This window comes from Chrysemys picta, chromosome 18 (genome assembly GCF_011386835.1).
Source record: "Chrysemys picta bellii isolate R12L10 chromosome 18, ASM1138683v2, whole genome shotgun sequence".
In the NCBI taxonomy this organism is placed as follows: Eukaryota; Metazoa; Chordata; order Testudines; family Emydidae; genus Chrysemys; species Chrysemys picta.
In genome coordinates, this window is record NC_088808.1 from 19,268,780 (window position 1) to 19,289,507 (window position 20,728).

Genomic DNA, 20,728 nt, shown 5'->3' on the forward strand with positions numbered 1-20,728 from the left:
TATTCACTCATTCATCGCATTGCTCACCGACTTTCCGCTTTTTTACAGCTTGTGGGAAGCTGACAGGAATAAGTGACCCAGTCACAATAAAAACCTCTGGATCAAGGTTTGGATCATGGATGACAGATCCTTTAGCTCCAGAAGGTGAAAACAAGGTAAGATTACAATGTTCCCCTCCCCCCGTCCCACACACAGCATGTCCCATGTTACTCAGAGCTCTTTGCAGCAAAGCACTGAGACTCTGAATAGAGGTCCACCATCAAATCTCCAGTCCAATGCCCACTGAAGACAGTGGAAAGACTTGATGCGTCTGAGCTTTATTGACCCTGTCTGCACTGCATGCATATCCACACAGCACTTATTAAACTCATAAGGTCCTGCTTAGCAGGTGCTGAGCTACATGTCAAACCTGGAATGGATTCTCTAAAGGCTCTTCTTTGATTGGCCCAAAGGCAAGGGAGTCGGAGAGATTGACCACAAGTCATTACAACCCACACACATTGTAGCGCTTCTTGAAGCTTTGCCTCTTGGTTGTTTTTTTTTGTTTTTGTTGTTGGTTTTTTTTTGAGAGGGGGAGGTTTACTTATTTATTTTATTCCTGACATTTTTTTATGTTAATTTTAAAAGTTCCAGACTCACAGCCACTGGAGTTCTCTCTTTATCCATTGGTAATGATGGGTCAAGTTTCCCCCCCGCCCACCACAGGCTGCCTCACCTCTGGCATGCAGGCACTGCCCCCATGGAGGGGAGGATAGTACCATCTCCATGGGTCAGTCCATCCTCAGCCTGCCAACCAAGTTTCCTGTTATGGCCGATTACAATTGAGTTCTTAATGGAGAAGACATGAGTGCACTAGGAACTGGACCGAGACCCATCAAACTCATTCTAGGCAGACTACTCAACATCTGTAATTATTTTTATTAACTTATAAAGCACATTCCTAGGGGGCTCAGTAAAACAGTGGCCTTATTTCCGGCTGGATATCTGAATGCAAATTCCAAGTACGTTACACGTGCAAAACGTGCTCTAGTTGCTTCTCATTATCAACTGTGAGTTAAAATCCATTTGCTGTTTATTGGTCTGATGAGTACACATTTCTGTTTAGCCAGCTAATGGTAACAGCCCGCTCTCTATAAAATTAATGTTCCCTTAGATTTTTTTTTAAAGGCTTCCCTGTCTGAAGCTTCCCTGTTTTCTAAAGCATAATGAACAGGTATGTGTCCTCTACAAAGCAGATGAGAGGGAGACTCCAATATTTGGCTTGTGGTTCAAGTCTAGATTTATTTTTCATGCTTTGACAAAATTCACACAGGTGTAGATGACGGCTCAAAGTGCAGGTCCATATAGAATCAGGCCGACAGTTATTAGCCAACAGGAAGGGACATCGAAGTCCCATTCATTTCTATAACATTGCTGCTCATCTCTCAGATAAAGTCATCTGACCAAGCTACATCTCCCCTCCTCCTCCTTCCTCCACCTTCATTGATGTGTAGAATTAATTTGCTGCATCAAGAGAGGTTTTTGTTTTGCTCTGTTTTGGTCTTTTCAATTCAGACTATGCGGCTCTGCTCACAAGGAGGTACAAAGCCAATAACTCGCTGAAAATCAATCTAGGTTTCCAATGAGTGATGGAATGGAAAATATCTGAAGGCATTTGCTGAGGACATTATAGGATGCAAAACAAACAAACAAAAAAGCTTGGCTAAATGGAAATTCACTATTGTTTAATGCAGCCTTAGTCAAAAGAGGGGGAGCAGCAGCACTGTCAAGGCAGGGTGGGAGGGCAAATTAATTTAATAGCTTACCCTTTGTTTGGGTTCTCTGGCTGAGACTGGGAGGAAGCCTACTAGAAAGAAGATACCTACTGATGATTCCAAAGTCAATTTCAGTTCAGGGATGCTTCTTAGCTCTGAACATGCGCATTAAACCAAGGGCACTATGCAGAGGGAAAGACAGTCTGTCCCTTCCTCTCTCCAACTTAATCGGTTGAGTTTATTAAAAAGAAGAAGGGGTGTCATGATTATAGTGTATAAATATCTTCACAGAAAGCCAATATTGGATACTAAAGGGCTCTTTACTGTAGCAGAGGGAGGCATATCAAGAACTATTGGCTGAAAGCGAAAGCCAGACAAAGTCAAACTGGAAATAAGACAGCAGGATTTTTAACAGTGAGGCTGATTAACCAAGAAGAGTGGTGGATTCTGCATCTCTTGATGTTTTCAGATCAAGCTGGGATGCCTTTCTGGAAGAGATGCTTTAATGAACAAACAAGTTATTGAGTTCAGTACAGGGGTAACTGGGTGAAATGTACTTGCCTGTGATATATAGGAGGTCAGACTAGATGACCTAATAATCCCTTCTGGCCTTAAACTCTATGCGTCTGTGAAACGCCCCCGTTCCTTGCCTGCCCCTTAGTGGCCTTGCCCAAGAGACTCTGAGTCAACCGCAAGATCCAAAATCCCGATGGAAGGGGTTTTATTTTAGTCCCAGGTATCCCTCTTACAGGCCTCAGTGGTACAAACCTTAAGAAATGATGAGAGATTATGTCAAGAAAACCCAAGCCTCTGTTGCCATATAATGAAAAATGTCAAAGTGAAGCTAAAATGCTTATTTTCAAGGCTGGGACACAGTGATCTGGTGACAAACTTTCATGACAAGTTTATTGCTGTTGTACCTTCTAACTGATGCAGATTGAATCCCTTTCTCTGATGGAGGTTGGTGCAGCAGAGTGACTTTATCTCATTGCTCATTATTCTTCTGCGGTGTGCTGTTTGGTTCTCAGAGCAGACCTATTGTATTCTGCCGTCAGTCCGGGCCTTGCGTATCCATAAGCTTACAGGGATTTTTAAAGTACATAATCAATTAAGTTGGCTGGCTGGCTTGTTAATTTAAGTGCTTATGGTCAGCTGCTCAGTAACAGGATTGGCTGCACAGGATCCGTCTGATATGACTTCTGACAATAATTAAACCAAACTTTATGCTCATCATCATTAAAAATGTAATTTATGGAGCAGAACCAGAACCCTGTACCCATATCACTTCTCTTTTCACTCTCAATAAGACACAGGATTATTCTGCTTGGGCTAAATTTTGGAGTATTTACTCAGTCTGTTGATGTTAGTGCAGCTGATCCAGATTTACACTGGTGCAAGAGGAGAATCTGGCCCATTACATCTTCAAAACAAACTCTAATTGGCTGATTGCATTATAAGGGCCTTCCGTGGTTCCGAGCATCTTCAGAAAGCTATTTGTCTATCGTTATTATTAATTATTTTTATTATCTTATCATCTAGGAGCCCTCTCTTTAATAGCTGTCACACATAATTTCTTTTCTCCGGTAGATGATATTTTTAGGTAGGAAGGGAGCAACAAGGTTTTGTAGGGACTGTAGCTCTAAGTTTAGAAGTACATGCATTATTTACAATAGATTTTATTTGAAACATACACATTTCTGAATTTCATGGGTTAAATGGCAGAGTTTGAAGTCGATGGTGGGTGGTGCCAAAGTGTTGATCACCTCCGAGTTACATCACAACACACAATACGTTTGGTGGGTATTCTTCTGTTCAGGTCCCTAAATGAGTCATTGGTTCATGTCATAATATCACTGAAGACAATTGGCCATGATTGTGAGTCTCTCCGGAGAAGTCCGGCAACGCAAGGGCAGGCGGCTGTTGAAGGCTGGAATTGATGTGTGCTGGCAGAGTTGTGTGTGGAAGAAGCTAGCTCAAAGCCAGATTGCACTACACCAGGCTCGAGACAATGCTATCAATCTCTTGTTTTCTGAAGCAAGGAATCTCATCAGATTCAGCCACCCTAAAATGTTAGCATCATAGCAAGGTTTTCTGCTTTTATGGTTTTAAAAATACCCACCAAGTTTGGCATGTATTACTTTTTAATGCCAAATAATGAAACAGGAGCAGCAGAGCAATACGATGGCTCAGTTTTGATTTTTGTAAAGCATTGTCATTTCCTGGGTAAATTCAGTTTAAGGTAAAATGTTCTTTAACCCCAAATTGGAACCCTAATTCAATAAACTCCACCTTTGAAGGGGGAAACTCTACATCCCTTCTCCCAAGATGTTCTGTCTCTACCATCTTGCCGAGGGCTCGGGATCTTGTTCCATCTGGGACCTTCTGACGCCCATCTCAGGCCTATCAAAGGAGGGGCGTGGAACACTGCAGTTGTGGGTCCATCCTTCATCCATGTTTGCAGAATGTTTCAAACCTGGGCTGTGTTTGAAGTTCAGTGCAGATGTTTTGCAGAGCTCTAAAGTTAATTTGCCATTCTAAGATAAACAACCAAACACAATGTGTGGAAGTTTATAGCCATATGAGAGCAGATGACTTCACAGGACTCTGGCAATGATGGCCTGGTGGGGTTCTGATCCGTGGATGTTTTATGCATTTACAGTTACATCTATTGTATCTTTGGTTACACAAAGCAGTGCAGCTTCTTCTGGAAGTAGCATAATTATCTTTTACATCTTTGATCAAAACAAGGCCTGTGTGAAATTGACAAATACTTCCCAGGACATTTTTTGAGGATAGCAAATCAAACTACTAGAGATAGGCTCGAACCAGGGGTTTCAATCCAAACCCTTTCAAAATTTCAGATGGTGATGGAGATTAGATTAAAATCTCTGGGCTTGATTCCACCCCTTACAGTTCTGATTCCAGGGCAGATCCAGAACCAAAAGGTATCTGTTTTCCAGTTTAGATTGAGTCAAAATCTCATGAGATCAGTCAGTGCTCTTCAGTTTAAGCCTGAACTCCTGGAGTGAAATCCTCGCCCTAGAAGTTCTGTTGTTGACTTCACTGGGGCCAGAATCTCAAACTAAAATCTGAATCCCAAACCCTACTCTAATCCAGATATGGGTTTTAACACTGTCTCCTTGGCAAGTTCTTCAAAAAAGAACTAGATAAATTCATGGAGGATAGGTCCATCAATGATAATTAGCCGGGATGGGCAGAGATGGTGTCCCTAGCCTCTGTTTGCCAGAAGCTGGGAATGGGTGACAGGGGATGGAGCACTTGATGATTACCTGTTCTGTTCATTCCCTCTGGGGCACCTGGCATTGGCCACCGTTGGAAGACAGGTTACTGGGCTAGAAGGATCTTTGGTCTGACCCAGGATGGCCGTTCTTATGTTCTTATGCACATCTGTGGTTAACATGAATTTTCCCATTGATACCTAAGTGCTCAATCTTCCTGCACAGAACTCGATGGAGGTTTTGCAAGGACCATACAGACAAAAGTTGTATTTGTTTAAGACGTGCAAATACATCTCCTAAAAGTCATCTCTACTCCTATTTCATATATTATCTCTCCTCCAACTCAGACAATTTCTGGTCTAGAAAACAGCTGTCTTCTTGTTAGGCAGCTGCATACAAAATGTCATCAGTAGGACAGATTTTTTTGTCTCCTCGCTAACTGTATTGCTTTGTAATTTGCTTCAGTCTTGGTTGCAAATGACTAAAGCATTTTGTAAGGAGTCTAGACAGTGTCCTTAGTGAACTGGCATTTAAGTAATAATCTAAAATATCTCCACCATCAACCAATAATCTAACAATAGTGAGATTTTGATGTCTTTATCTATTGTGTTGTAGCAGCCTCGCTTTGAGCTTTTGATGCAGGAGAGCATGATTTTTAAACGGATAAGGACTTTCCAATGAATTTCCATGACACTGAGCTATTGCATTCATATTCTTGTGTATGCCAAATTAATGGAGTTCCACACAGAAGATGATATAATTTAATACATGCTGCCCTGATGAGGCCTACAGGAAGCAAAACAGAGGCATCAACATAATATACTGTTTTTATCCAGGCAGACTGAGATGTTAATTGCCCTTTCAAAGGACAAAAACAACCACCCGGTACTTCAAGGCAACAGTTTAAACTACAGAGCTGCTGGAAAGATGTTAGCGTCCCCATCTTGGAAAGCTTTTGTGCGCTAGTTAATTCAATCAGTTGCTTTTTAGACTGTGGACCTATTTTTTTGATCATTGGTAGCATCCTCCAAATACATCATTTTCAAGCAGGTTGCCAATTACAACCTCTACTCCTAGCAATTTGCTCTGGATTTCTGGTGACCCTTGGTGTCTGTCCAAGAGAAAACCTACCGTTAATAACTGCAGGCCTCCATGTCATTCTCTGAATAAGCAGGGTCTTGGAGTGTGTGTTCCGGTGATGAGCTAGAGGGCAACACTTCTAGAACCAGTGAGGCCAGAAACAGTCTGTCCATTCCTCATGGGTATAATGAGACACTGTGGGAAAAGAGTGACAGGCTTTTCTCCTCAAAGTGAGGTTTCCTTAGTTTAGTCTTCAGATTGTTCCCTTTTAACATCTAGTTTAATTTCTAAGGTAACTTATGATGCCGTCGCCCTACATATCTTCCAGAACTGTGTGTGTGTGGGGGGGAATCTCTCTCTATTGATCATTTGTTATGGTGGTTCTCTGCTGTCTTCTAACATGAAGTGTTTCCATTGTTTGCCTAGGTCTGGTACATGGATAGCTACCACAACAACCGCTTTGTCCGAGAGTACAAAAGCATGTCGGATTTCATGAATACAGACAATTTCACCTCTCACCGTCTCCCTCACCCCTGGTCTGGCACTGGCCAAGTGGTCTACAATGGCTCGATCTATTTCAACAAATACCAAAGCCACATAATCATCAGGTTTGACTTGAAAACAGAGAGCATCCTCAAGACTCGCAGCCTGGATTATGCTGGCTACAACAACATGTACCACTACGCCTGGGGTGGCCATTCTGACATTGACCTCATGGTGGATGAAAACGGCTTGTGGGCTGTCTATGCTACCAATCAAAACGCAGGGAACATTGTTATTAGCAAGCTGGACCCCAACACCCTGCAGAGCCTGCAGACCTGGAACACCAGCTACCCGAAACGCAGCGCCGGCGAGGCCTTTATCATCTGCGGTACGCTCTACGTCACCAACGGGTACTCAGGAGGAACCAAGGTGCACTATGCTTACCAGACCAATGCCTCCACTTACGAGTACATTGATATCCCATTCCAAAACAAATACTCACACATTTCCATGTTAGACTACAACCCGAAGGACCGAGCCCTCTACGCTTGGAACAACGGGCATCAGATACTTTACAACGTCACCCTCTTCCACGTCATCAGGTCTGATGAATTGTAGTCCACTTTTGTCTAGAAACTAATTAAAAAAAAATACTAATATCAAGGAAACACACTTATTAAAAAACAGCTGCCAAAATAAAGAACAACTTGACAGAGGATTATACAGCATACCCCTGACATCAGCATTACCTCTACATTTCTAGAAGTCCAAGCCTGTGTTCTATAGACTTAAGAATAATCATATACTTGCAGCTGGAACTGCACTTAAAGAAACACTGAAGTTTTTGTTTTGCTTTTGGTTCCAATAGCAAATCTCCAGTACATGCTAAAGAAGTAAGGCAATGACTGTTGGAAATTATCACTGGGGAGTCTCTCTCTCTCTCTCTCTCTCATGTGAGTTGCATGGACATTTTCCTACATCACGGTCAGCTATGATGGATGTGTGATTTGTATTTCTAAGTGGAAAAGATGGCCCTCTCCAGGGGGTGTTTGGTTAAGACTAACACTGGTTAGTTTTACTTGCATTCCATTGCAGCTACTGTCTCTCAACTGTGTTTTTGTCTCTTAGATTAACTGTGTGAGACCCAAAGTAGCTCATGGATCTGTGTCTTAGTAACTATTAAACACGATGGTTTAAGTACGTATTATGAACAAGTTGTTGTACCCATATTGTTTGAACTTATGTATTCAGCAAATATACTGTATCATGTATGTCTGTTATTTACCAGAGGTGGCAAAACTTTGTATGTCTAGTTTATGCAATGAATGTTGTAAATGCAATGATGTAGTTTGGATTAATAAATGATGGTTTCGTTTCTTAAAAAATGACAATGAATCAGTGTTCACCCCTTATACACAGGTAATCAATTTCATGTTGCTAATTTAAAAAAATATTCTCTTACTGTTATAATATCTACACAGCATTATGATTGATGGAAATAGCTTCTGTGGATATTCTGTGGCATCAGATTCCCATATGAAGTCTTAGGAGGATGGACTTGTGAAGGAAATTAATTTTTTTAAAGAGGAAAACTTTGTACTATCCACAGTTATCTAAGGAACAATAAAAATATTAGGAGACTTCCCTGTTTTGTTTATTGTGTGCTGGCTCTGTGTATGTAGGGGGTGGAACATTAGTAAATTATAGAGTTACTAATTCTCAATTATATCTCTGTGCAACCATCTTGTGTTGGGGATGACTAAAAGGGAAAAGTGGCCTACTGTGTACAACAGCTGGCACCGGGCAGCAACTTCGGGAATTTCAGAGGACTGTCTGCTTTCCAGTGTGCGTCATTCAAAGAATCAGGTGGATGCTGTCTCAGTTGCAGGACTTATGCATATGTTTAGATTATAGTGTATGCATCACTGCCCATGAGCTCTGCCTGATGTGTACCTGCCTTTCACTCAGCCCCTGGGATTTGGGCAGTGAAAAGCAGGCTGAGTATCTTCTGCTTTAAGGAGTTAAATTCCTCACTTCATTCATCTAAACAGTCTCTACTACAAAAGGAAGCAAAGCCTTGATGCTGTATTGATTCACTGCCAGCAAAGACGGCCTCTTTTGCTCCCAGCAGGGCCGAGTCTTTCCTGTTCTACATCCTGACTAAACCCTTTGGCTTTCAGAACAGCATTTGACACGTGGCCTCTCTCCACCATTTTCATCAGAGGTGAAGACACCGAGCCTTGGACTTGAAGACGGAAACTACAGTGTTTTCATACCCTGGTAATAATTTGAGAACATTTTAGAATGATGAAACTGTCCTCCTGCTTGAAAGGCACCAAACCCCAATGTTTGTAATGGCTCACCATTGCCTCTGATCATCCTCGACCCAGTATCAGAGATACTAGGTTCAAGTCAGCGTAAGACTGTCTCGTCTTGTCTTTGCCCATTGTGAAGAGCTCATGGGGCTGAGGAATGTCATGGCATACCAACCCTTGCCTTCAAATAATCCCAGGGTGGCCGACAGCTGAATCTGCTAATGCTCTGTGGGCCCTAAGGCCTTGTGCTGCCAATATGCGCCCCCTAACTACCTGTAAAACCATGATCCTTGGACACCCTGCCTCCCTGACCACCAAGGACACTTCCCCTGTTGATGACTCATCACCATTACCAGATTCACTCTCCTGCCCTCTGTCGACTGATCACTGCTCAGCTGATCCAACACACCAGGTGAAACTCAGGTGTCCCATCGCCATTTTCTCCCCAAGGTCACGTCCCAGTTGCCTCTGACCATCAGCAATAATGTTAAGGCTTATTGCAATGTACTGGAGATTAGTGCAGGAGAGGGACAAATCACAGATGATCCAACACTGGCGTCTGAGATCCCTTTATTGAATCCATATAGGGCAGGCTGAGAGAGTGTTCGTGTAACAATTAAAGAACCAGTCTTGCATTTCTTACACATGTGAGGAGCCCCATTGAATTCAATCCCCAGCCTGCCCTTACACAGACTGTAAGAATGCTTCCTTTCATTATCATAAACTAAGCTTACATTCTTTCAAAAAGAGAGAGATGCAGATAAACATGTCTTGTAGCACCAGCAATCAGGCTTCTCAGCTAAGGCCGATGAGTGCAGATACGTTGCTTTCTCCTAAATAAGGCTTCTAGCAGAGAATTCCATAAAGGGATTTCCATGTTAGTCAGTACTGACCACTTCAGAAGTAACAAGGGCTCATCAATCGTAGGAAATTGAACATAATGAGAGGTGCAATCAGCAAACTGAACATACGGGATTCGTCCTCTTGACCCTAATGCATAATCCCTGAAAAAATGTTTCAGCAGAAGATGAAGGGGGAAAAATAAAGCATGACAGAACACTGTTTCCTCACAAATGGATGGCATCATGGCCAAAGAATGGTTCTTCACAACTAGATTTCTGAGCCAGTTGTGTAAATCTTGGAATCCCACCTGGGTGATGACTTACTGAAATGAGAGCTCATATCGGGAACGGGGACTGCTTTCTGGGGATTTGATTATATATCACGCAGCACATTTCTAATGCGCTGAATTGCTACATTTATGGGTCTCCTAGATTTATAGCAATGGTTTTCCTTCCTAGAAGCTAAAAAAGGGAAGAAAGAACCATGATATAATTGGCAACAGTATCGATTTTCAATGTGCAGTAAAAAAATCTGTTAAGCGGGGAGCCTTTAAAGCACCTGCATTGTATCCACTTAACAAGTGTATTCCGTGAGCAGGGACTCATTTAGGAAGAGCTCAGCTGTTCTTTGAAAGATTTAGGGCCGGATCCAAAACCCATTGAGATCAATGGAAAGACTCCTATCAACTTCAACAGGCTTTGGAGCAGGTCCTCACTGCATAAAGAACACGAGTTGCCCAGCTATTTATGTGTATCACAACAGATCTTTCTTTGCCTCTCTCATTCCCTTCATAGATTTGAATTCTAGTTGTTACCATAGGTTTATTATAGAATATTTCTCCAGCATTACTCAAGCACCACACATAATACGCTGGATTGCCTCTGCATAGACACTATATTTAAATTCCTTTTTCTAGTCCAATTCATTTAATACAAACCTGAACCAACCTAGTGTCCTTGAACATTACAAAGGCCGAACAGCTTTCCCCATAACATGTGCCAAAGTTAATGAGGTGAGAAAAGTGGTCAAATTGACTGCACCTTTGTCCTATTAGCCTGTTGTGCGTATTCTATAAACGGCCACCATATGGTAATATATTTTTGGTGTGCATTATTTTTCAAGTGGATGAGCCATTCTGAGGCAAATGTGTCCCAGAAGGATTCATTTCTATCACAATTGACTTATTTGGTGCATGAAGTACACTGGGCCAAACACACTGCTGGCATTTCCCCAAGGAAGTCAATGAATTGCAGTAATGAAAAATTTGGCCCTGTGTGTGTGTGTGTGTGTGTGTGTGAAGTTAATATTTTAGAAGGTATTGCTTTAAAAGGTCTTTGCTAAATATTTGTGTGGGTTTCAGAGACTGCATTGTGTTAAGTGGATTCCAGAGCCTAGATTCTGCATTCACTTACAGCAGCAATATTTAGTCCCAGGTGACGGTTTATAGCTGAGCAATAAATTTGCCTATATTTCAAGTCAGCACTTAGCCTAACATTGTCATTTGATTCATTTGACCCATTGAGCTCCAGCTGGTTCATCTGTAGTTCTGGATGTGTTGGGTGCCAGTTAATGGAAAGATGAGCGAGCCATTCACATGCTCATCAGATGATTCTACAGAGGAAAGAGAAATAACCTCAGCAAGACTCTGATCTCTTTCATGCTTGGGCTTCACCAAGCCACGGTGCTTTCCTGCCTTTAGTAGATTCATTGGCTTCCACTGCACTGTACCACGTTACCTCCCTCTCGTCTATGGGGTCACAATGATCAGATATACAAGGGACCAGGAGTATCTATCACTCCTCCTCCCACTCAGGGAAAGCTCTCACTGGCAGCCCTCTTTCAATAGGTTTTGAGTGCACTGTGCCCTTGTCTACTTCAAAGCTGCAGAGAGAAGAACATGTGTAATATGTGAGCCATTTTTTTTAGAATGGTCCAAAGCTCAGAAACCAAGCAGGGGAGATCAGCTCTGACTGTTCTCTCCATGCAATACCCCTTTCATCTCTCCTCTTCTCCTCTTCTCCCTTACTTCTCATCTCCCACTGCTTTCTGTGCTGCATCTTCCTTCTGCCCAAATCTCCCTGCCCAATTCTGTGTCTCTTTTCTCTACTTCTACTCTTTCTCTTCACCCTTTTATTTTTCCCCTCTCTCCCTTGATTTCTTTTGCCCCATTCCTTTTCTACATCTTCCCCTTTGAGTCTTCCTCCCTACCTTTCACTCACTCCCTTCCCTCTTTTCACTTTGTTCACCCTCCGAGCTCTTACCTTCCTCTCCCTCTGTCCAGTTTAATTCTCTTTTTCTCACATATTATCCTTGCTTGGACGGCATGATCCAACCAGACTCAAGCATCCCATCATCCCAAGAGAGGATGTAGGCACAAAGCAAGAGATTGGCTTGAACCGACCACCAAAATTGGAGGTGTTTGTTAAATGTTCGCCTGTGGCTTGGTTCAGATTTCAAGCAGCCTCTGTCTTTATAATGGGCTGAACCAAAATCCTGTATTGGAGCACTTTGAAACCAGAAGTGAACTTTTGTGATTAAGGCTCATTTGATTCTAAACTCCCTATCTGTGTGCACAGATGGTTGGTTTTGTATCCATAGGGGAGCATGACCACTTTTGAGGGCTCGGTCATAGGCTGGCATACATACCTGGAGGCCAAGGCTGATAATGTGACACACAAGTTGCAAAGTCCGTGCTCAGTGCATGATGGCTAGTGAAATGCATGCATCTCCTCAGGAATGTGTTCCACACAAAGATATGGAGAATGATTCCATATCCTCAGGTTGAGCAGCAGTTACTTGACTTCAACAAAGTTCATGCAGCATCTGGCCCTGACCCAGAGGTCTGTTTCTTGGTAACACAAAGATTGATGCCTCGCATCATCATTGCATTAAAAGCTAAAAAAAAAAAATATTTTTTCTTCCCCACTACTTGCATGACCTACATTAGTTCTGCAAGCAGTGAACTCGGAGCCCATATGGAGGCAGATATCATAAAAAAAAAAGAATGCTGTCCCCTTAATTAGCTCCTCATTATCTGAAAGCTCCATACTGAAGTATAAAGATGTTGCAAAGCAATTTGTGGAGTTTCCAATTAAAACTTTTAGAACTGTTGAGCCTTTTAATACTTTATGTTTACAAATTACCTTGGAACTAGACCAACGCACACATTTCCTTCACTGGGGAAATATGGGTGTGGATCCTAGAATTATTAATATAAAATCCCCACTTTTAATAAAGTCATAAAGTATGTTGATATGGCTTCTCTTTTTATAGCTGATACAATAGAGATGAGTCTCTTTTGAGTGAGTGCCGAAGCGTAGGAATTATTAAGAGGGTAATTATAGGCTGATTTCACAATAAATCTACTTTTACAACATAGTAAAAACAAATATACACATCCCTTTTTACATTATGTCACTTTGGGGCTGCTCCTGCATGATGCTGTTAGGTGCTGAGTGTTTTCAGTTCCCACTAAAGACCCTGGGAATTAAGAGTGTTCAACGTTTCCTGGGAGATGAATAGCTCATTGCAGATTCAGGCCTTTTATGAATAAATTATGGTCAGCTGGGCATGGATTATATTCGCTGTATTGTGCAAGCTGAAAGCTGGGGGAGTGGAGCAAATAGATAATAAAAAGGAAAATGGATTCCCTCTACGAAGCAATGAAACTCGCACACATCTCACTAATACTTCTCTGAAATTTCTGCCGCCGGTTCTAACACTGGGCTGATAGCGAAGGGGAGAAAAAATTCATCTGTGGATAATGTTCTCTTATTGAAAGTGCTTCAAGCAAAGCGGCATACTAGAGCTGTGTGAAAGTCTAGGTAACAAAATTCTGAGTAACTGTCATGGGGTTGCTGGCCCTGAAAGGAGAGTCAGGGCCCACTCTATCCATGACTGGCTTCGTTCAAGAGATCAAGCCCATCTTGGCATACCTGTTAAGTAATTAACTGCCTAGGTGGCTGCTTGGCAGTTGAATTGATCAGTGAGCACCTGGCCCTATTAATAGCCTACCAGAGATTAGTTAGGGAGGTGCTTCTAGACACACTAGGAGAAAGAAAAACTCATAGGCCCCAGGAAGAAGAAGGAGGCTGCGGTTTCCTGATCCAAGGAGAGAATGACTGCTAATAGCCCAGCCTCAGGAAAAGTGCTGTGTTGCTCCTGAATACAAGGAGGGTAAGCCTGCCTGAATGATCACCCAGGGCCGGGGAAAGCTCTGGGGTTCCTGAACTGGGCAGGGGAGGCCTGCTGGCAGTGACACCTGGGCTCCCAGAAGAAGAGGGGGGGCTAAAGAGTTTGTACCTTGAATAAGAGTTAATGAATAAGCCTCATGCAGGGGAATCTTGATTTAAGGAGTCTGACGTGGGAGTAAATCATTGCAAGTTTAAATCCCCTCACTCTCTCTTTCAGCTATTTTCACCCACTCAGCTGAGTCCAAATTGCAGAAACATACACTGAGGAGCCCGTGGACAGTTAAGGTTAAAGTAACCTCCCCTCTGTTAACTTATATCTTCTTCAGGCTCCTTGGTGTTTATGTTGCACCAACTTTGACTCTTGGAGACATCACAGGGGAGTGAGTGCAGAGCTGTCTGGGAGTTTAACTTGCCTGTCACTTCTGCTGTATCAACCTGGACTCCTATTGTCAGCATGCGCCTCCAATGCTTCAAAGCAACTCACCAGCCCTTTACCCTGCTCCCACCCAGGTCTTTGGTGGAAATTCAACTCTCCACCAAGCTAGCCCGGTCTCCCACAAGTTTTCTTGCTGTCTGCAATAGGGGTCAGGTCTCAAAGAGTCAACAGATTCCATCACACTTGCTGGGGCCTCCCCTGTCAAAGAAAGGAAAGGAGGCTATTGGCAGAATTCCCCATATAATTAGTACAGCATTGCTCTCAGCACAGGCAGTGCAATCTGGTTCTCCCAGGGACTGTAAATAAAGGAGCTTTCAAGGACACCCATACATTAGGAAAACATGTATGCTGGTGCCAGATCAGAAATCCGCTTGGCTCCTCTTCCAGGCAGCTGGAAAATTCTGGTCCCTGGTGAAAGCAACAGCAACAAACAGAGCTTCAGTGTGTTGCCAGAACTCAGTGGATGGCTACTGCTCACTTCCTTTTGGCTGAGGGACTGGTAACAGCACAGACGTTCTTTCAAGACAGGAGACAAAGGAACGTGTAGGTTCTGTAATAGGACAGGCTTTCGCTCTTGGCGTGCCGCTGGTGGGGTTCCGTCTCGTCGTTAGTCTGGAAATTGAGATCCTTCAATGGAAAGTCCCCCAGGAGGGAAAATTACTAAGTGCTTGGCAAAAATCTTAATTCATAGGTGAATGTTGCTACAATGGCTTTAGATATGGGTGAGCTGGTGGTGGGATTAAGTCACATACCTAAAGCCTCTCGGGGATTGATCCCATTGGGAGTCAATGGGAATCTTGGCATTGGATCCGCTTTCTAGTCAGTCAGTGGCACAGCAGAAGTTGGAACAGAGGACTCACAATCCCCTGCACTATGCACTGAACTGCTTCCTCCCCCTGAAAAGTGGTCCCAGAGCCAGATTTGATAAGCGCCTTGTTATTAGAAGCCATTGCAGAATCACAGGAAGGGGGGTATTGCTTAGGGGAGAAAAATGATGGAAGCAGCTTTGGTACGTAGCAGGGATGGAGAGTGATCTGTGGAATACATGACAAACAGTAGCTCTTGGATGCTGCGTGCGTTAGGCTTCTGGTCTCAGGCTGTGCCGAGGACTTTTGATGATGTGATACTTATGTTCTCTTGGATGTTGTAAAACCACGAGCTGATCTGTATTGAACATGTCATTTATATTCCCACACTGTTTTTAAGTGAATCTGTCAAATAAAAGTTAAATGTAACCCAAAAAAAAAAAAGAGAGAGAGAAGCAAAGGAGAGACTATGAATGATTCACTGCACTATCATCCATGGCTGATTAGGGCAAAGGCAGCTTGATGCTTTCATTATCCTCATGGGGAGGGGAACTTGGTACTTCCACCAAGTAGACAGGGTCCAGAGTTACAAAGGTAGCAGTCAGATACATTGGATGGGAGTATTTAGAGCCAGTGTTTTGGTTCAGAGCCATCTCTATCCACTTTGACACCTGACTTCTCCATCGGCTTTGATGGATATGTGTCTGTCTCCTCACCTTGGCAGTACATGCTGTGCAATCAGCATCCTCTTAGCTCCTGGCTGAAACTACCATGTCAATAGTAGAACCTTCCCTTTGAGATCTCCCTCTCTTTTCTTAAAGGCACTGTAACCTACATACTGACTAATTAATCCCTTACATGCATACGTTCCTATTTCCGAGAATCCCAGTGCTGGGTTTCCAGATGAGAGTGCCCACTTTGGAAATCTGCTCTCTACCGATTTATCCGTGTATGCACCCAGACTATAGGTCTCTTCCCAAATAGGTACATCTAGACCTCGAAGATGAACAAGTGACCTTGGGGAAAGAGAACATAAAGCTGCCATCTCTGGCAATTTAGCATTCATCAGTTGCATTACGCTACGGCACTTGTCACCTTTAATGAATGTTAAAGTCTTCCTATCACTAGATCACGCAGTTCATTTCACTTAGGGCAGTCTCCTTTTTTCTATCAAATTGGCTATGGTATGCAATAATAAAAAAGAGAAACTATGGCTGTAAAGGGTCATTCAGAGGAGCTGACATTAACTCAAGGAGGTCCCTTCTTGAAGGAGACATTCAATTAAAGTTTTATTGCAATTTGGCAACACAAAGCCATGAGTGTGAATCTCAATAGCTGGGTTGGGATTTTCGATTACAAGCTGAGTAGTAATTTTCTGGAGATCCTGACCTCTAACAAAGGGTGTGCAGTCGTGCTCAGGCTGGGAAAATCCTTCTCTGGCACAATGTGGTTTTTTTTAAATGGGAATCACGACTCTGAAGTATGAGTTTGCCTTCCCTGATCGTCCTGGCCTTATGACCCAGCCTTAATGGCAATGTGGTATATGGCCCAGTTCCTCAAAGGTATTTAATTGAATTCAATGAGTGTTAGGTAACTAAATAGGCCCAGCTCCTCAAAGGTAAGTTCTTAGAGCACTGAACTGGGACTCAAGATTTCTGGATTCATTTATTTGCTATGTGACCTTTGACAACTCATGCTTATCTCTGGGCTTCACCATACCCATCAGTACAATGGGTGTGATAAATTACTTACCGGCTGTACAGAGGGCATTGTGTGGCTTAGGTAATTAGTGACTTTGAAACCCTAGGATGGAAAATGCCATCGGGCCAAATCCTCCTATACAGTGAGAAGTCTTTGCCTGTCCATAAGCACATAGTACTATTGTTACTTCAAAGCAAGCCCTGCTGCAAACCAATGAGACAATGCTGCTGTGTTTCAGATTACTGACAGCATCTGTTACAAATTAGTAGACCATGACCCATTATTAATAGTCTACATGTACAATGGTTCTGAAAACAGAGAGCTGAAACCAGGGGTTCCCACAGTCAGGCATGGTTGCTGTAATGTATTCATTAGCATTAAGTATAATGTAATATTTGCATTACAGTAGAGGCAACAGGCCCCACTCAGCACCAGGGACCCTACTGAGTTAGGTGCTGTACAAACATAGAGATAGACCTTTTCCCTGTCCCAAAGAGTTCACAATCTAAGAAGAGCAGCTGTGTGCCCTTTTTCCCTCCTCTAATGTATCTTCTAATCCAGTGATATACTCTAATTGAGGCAATGTAATAGCAGTGAATTTCTGGTTTAGGCAGCAAACTTCAGTTACTGGTCATTTCACTGGGTCAAATCTTGTGTCCTTGACCCAGTTTTCACCCAGGCACGTAGGAGAAGCTACATCCTCCTACGTGTCTGCAGGGCGGGGAGTGTAACATTCCCAAACAAGACAAAGCCAGTGTCTTAGATGAGTGTTTTGGCAGAGTGCGAGCACCAGGACTTGAGTCAGTGTCTGCACTTTATTTAAGACATGTCGATCACTCTGCCTCTTATGTTCTTCAGGCAGATTCTCTTTGCAGGGGGTTAAGAGGTGGCTGGATGCCACGGTGAAACTTCATCTTCCTGGCTAGCATTGATTTGTGGTTACTGATGAAGTAGCATCTACCTTTCTTCGCTGCTGCAATAACTAGAGGTCAGTATTCAGATGGCAGAAGTGACAGGCTCTGTGGATGTTCCCAGTAACCTGCAGAAATCAGGCGAATCTCATTCCAAGGCCAGATCATTAATACGTTTAACTGACAGCTGTGTTGTCATTTTGAGTTAACGTTCCAGCTTACTTGGACCTGCTTCCAGAGCTAGGCCTCGATCAGAATTCTGGATCCAGAGCCAAATTGTGAGGGTCAGACCCTCTGATTTGGTTTTTTTTTTAGTAGCAGAAAAACATGCACCTCTATGCAGGGTATACTGCATGCAGATGTCCACCAGGAACTCAGAGGCTTCTACGGTAAGAACAGCCTAGCTTTTTATAGCGCTTTTCGCATTAAAAGATCCCAAAGCACTTCACAAATTATAGCCCGACAGCACCACTGAAATGGAGCTGCGTGTGGCATTTCCCTTGAGAGAAGAGTCAGGATTAGCTTGTAATAAAGGGGACTCTTTCTTGAGGCCTCCGAGTGGCTGAGTATCACAGATCCTGTCAAGTGCCCCTCTGGGCCACTCACCAGATAATTGTGAGGGGATCCTGCCACCGGCTCCTGTGTGTTTTTAAGTCTCTGGGGTCTGAACAGTGTCCCAGTACTGTCTTTCTTAGCGACTCCTCCCTGGAGGCTTCATCTAGCACCCCCTTCTGAGAGCTGTGACCATAGGCCCACTACCCAGCCCCTGCAACCAATGGTGTTCCCCTCAGACTCCCCACTCCTCCCCATAGCTTAAACATACCCTCTCCCAAAACTCCAGCTGTGGGGGTGTGCTGGCCCACAGTTTACCTCTTCAAGGGGCCTGTGGTACATGTAACATGCAAAACACACAGACACTTTGTACAGGCTTTTGACACCATTGATCTTTACATAATCACTCAAGAATACACAGAACTGTACCAAAATAATAAACCCTGCATGCACTTCCCTGCCTCAGTTTCCTTAGCACTCCAGGGCTGGGGTCAGAGTCCTCTGAGGCCTTCCAGTGTCCCTCTGTTGCACGCATGACTTTCTTCTCCCACATGGAGTGTTCTCTCTTCAACTTGCCTTCTTTGACCTTAGCTTGTCTGTCACCTTTCTTTCTACTGCCCAAAACTTACTGTGTGGCTCTCTGAGTCATTCCCCTAGGCGTCCTTTTTAACCCCCTGCTTTGTCACCTTTCTCTTGTTCTCCCCTCACCCCCTGCAGACAAATAAGAGGATGTAGCTTCTCCTAGGCTCCCGCTAACCCACTGTCCCAAGGTTCTTCACCCTGACTGGGCAGTTGTTGAGTTCTAACAACCTGCTATTGACCCTCAGAGGGAGATTCCAAAGGCCTAGCTAGCAATGGTGGCTATACATAGAGAGGAAGTCCATAATACAGCAATTTCATAATAGCAATTGCACAATAGCAGCTGGAATTCCTAAGCTGTAGGGACAGATTTCTCAAATGTCACACCGGGGTTTCAGTTCTACAGGTCCAGATTTCAGCCCATAACACTTTATTGTAAGTACCTGAGCTTAAAAATCTCAAGAATTGGGGCTTTCCACTGGAAAAGCTGACCGATTTTTAATTAATAGCCATTGTTAGTGAATTATAATAATGAGAGTGAATGAAAGCTCCTTCCAGCCTGCCAGATGTTCTTGTTTTGTGAAACATTCACTCTTGTTACATCAGTGACGTGACTGCAAATATATCCCTTTCTGTTCAGGAGCTCAGAAACAGGGCATGCTAAATTCAGCCCAGTAGAAGTGGACAGGATAAAAGCTGTGACACACCAGTCTTCATGATAAAAATAGCCTCTGCAGATAAACCAGCAGTGATAAAAATTGCATAAGGTCATCGATCCTCATGCATCAGGGCACAAGAGGATTGTTCGCTCTGAGTCAGGAAGAAATTTCCCTATGGGGCAGTTACTACCTGTTGAGTATATTATGGAAGTTTATCACAGTATTCGGAAGCATTAGCTGCTGTTGAAGGAAGAACACCAGACTTAATGGTCCGCTGTTCTGTTTCAGTGTCTCTTATGCACATGTATCTTTGGGGATTCTGAGGTGCAAAAGGCTACCCATGGAGACGCCCCAGGCTTTTGCTGCAGCTCTGGCACCCTGACAGCATGTCTCCATTGGAACTGCATTACCAGGAACTTTCCATGGGTACGTCGCCCAGCACCACAGGACCCAGAGGGCTTCTGCATAGTATTATCCTTTCCAAAGATTCTCCATAGGGACATAGCTCACTCATTCTCCACCCTTTTCCCCAGTGTGGACTCCAGAATCACAAAGACACCTGTAGAACCTGAAGGGGTGTGTGTGTCAGATATGGCTCCATAGGGATGGCTAATTCTGCACAGAAGCAAGGAAGGACATGCATTTAGAACTCCCTCCCCATGTCCAGCTCTGGGGGACGATCCTGCCCATCGATGGCAGTAAACCGGATCCTTAGCTGGTGAAAATCAGCATTGCTTAGCGTCAATGAAGCTACGCTAATTCCCATCAGCTGAGGAGCTGCCCCAGTGCAGTTACCCCAGCCTGAAGCTGGTATGAGGGGAGAATCAGGCCCTGAGGAAGGCGTTCAAGATCTGACCCATGGAAAGGAAGCACACTTTCCATGTTTGTTGGCATTCATGTATCTGAAACATGGAACAAACAAAACTGAGGGAGGGTGAGATATGGAAGCCACAATGACTGATGTAAGGCTTTCGAGACAGGGCATGTTTCTCACTAAGTGTTTGTACAGTGCCTGGCGAAATGGAGCTCCGATCTGTACTGGGGCCTCTTGGTGCTACTGTCTGAATAATGGGTAAGTAAAGGGGAGGAGAGGAACAAAAACCTGGGAAATTGGACAGCTTTATCCCATAGCAACAAGAGTGCTGAGAATCAAGGCAGGAATGTACTCACAGCAGAA

The 20,728-nt window shown here is 43.5% G+C and overlaps 1 protein-coding gene across 4 annotated transcripts in view; it reads left to right on the forward strand.

Moving 5' to 3' along the window:
• OLFM1 (olfactomedin 1) overlaps window positions 1–8,197 on the forward strand; it is a 50,160-nt gene extending 41,963 nt beyond the window's left edge. For all 4 annotated transcript variants that reach the window (XM_005293226.4, XM_005293224.5, XM_024106025.3 and 1 more), the window contains exons 5-6: window positions 49–155; window positions 6,500–8,197. In XM_005293226.4, coding sequence (XP_005293283.1) covers window positions 49–155; window positions 6,500–7,174 — 782 coding nt within the window. In that variant the 3' untranslated portion in view covers window positions 7,175–8,197. The remainder of the gene's footprint in view (window positions 1–48; window positions 156–6,499) is intronic.
• Window positions 8,198–20,728: the final 12,531 nt, after the last annotated feature.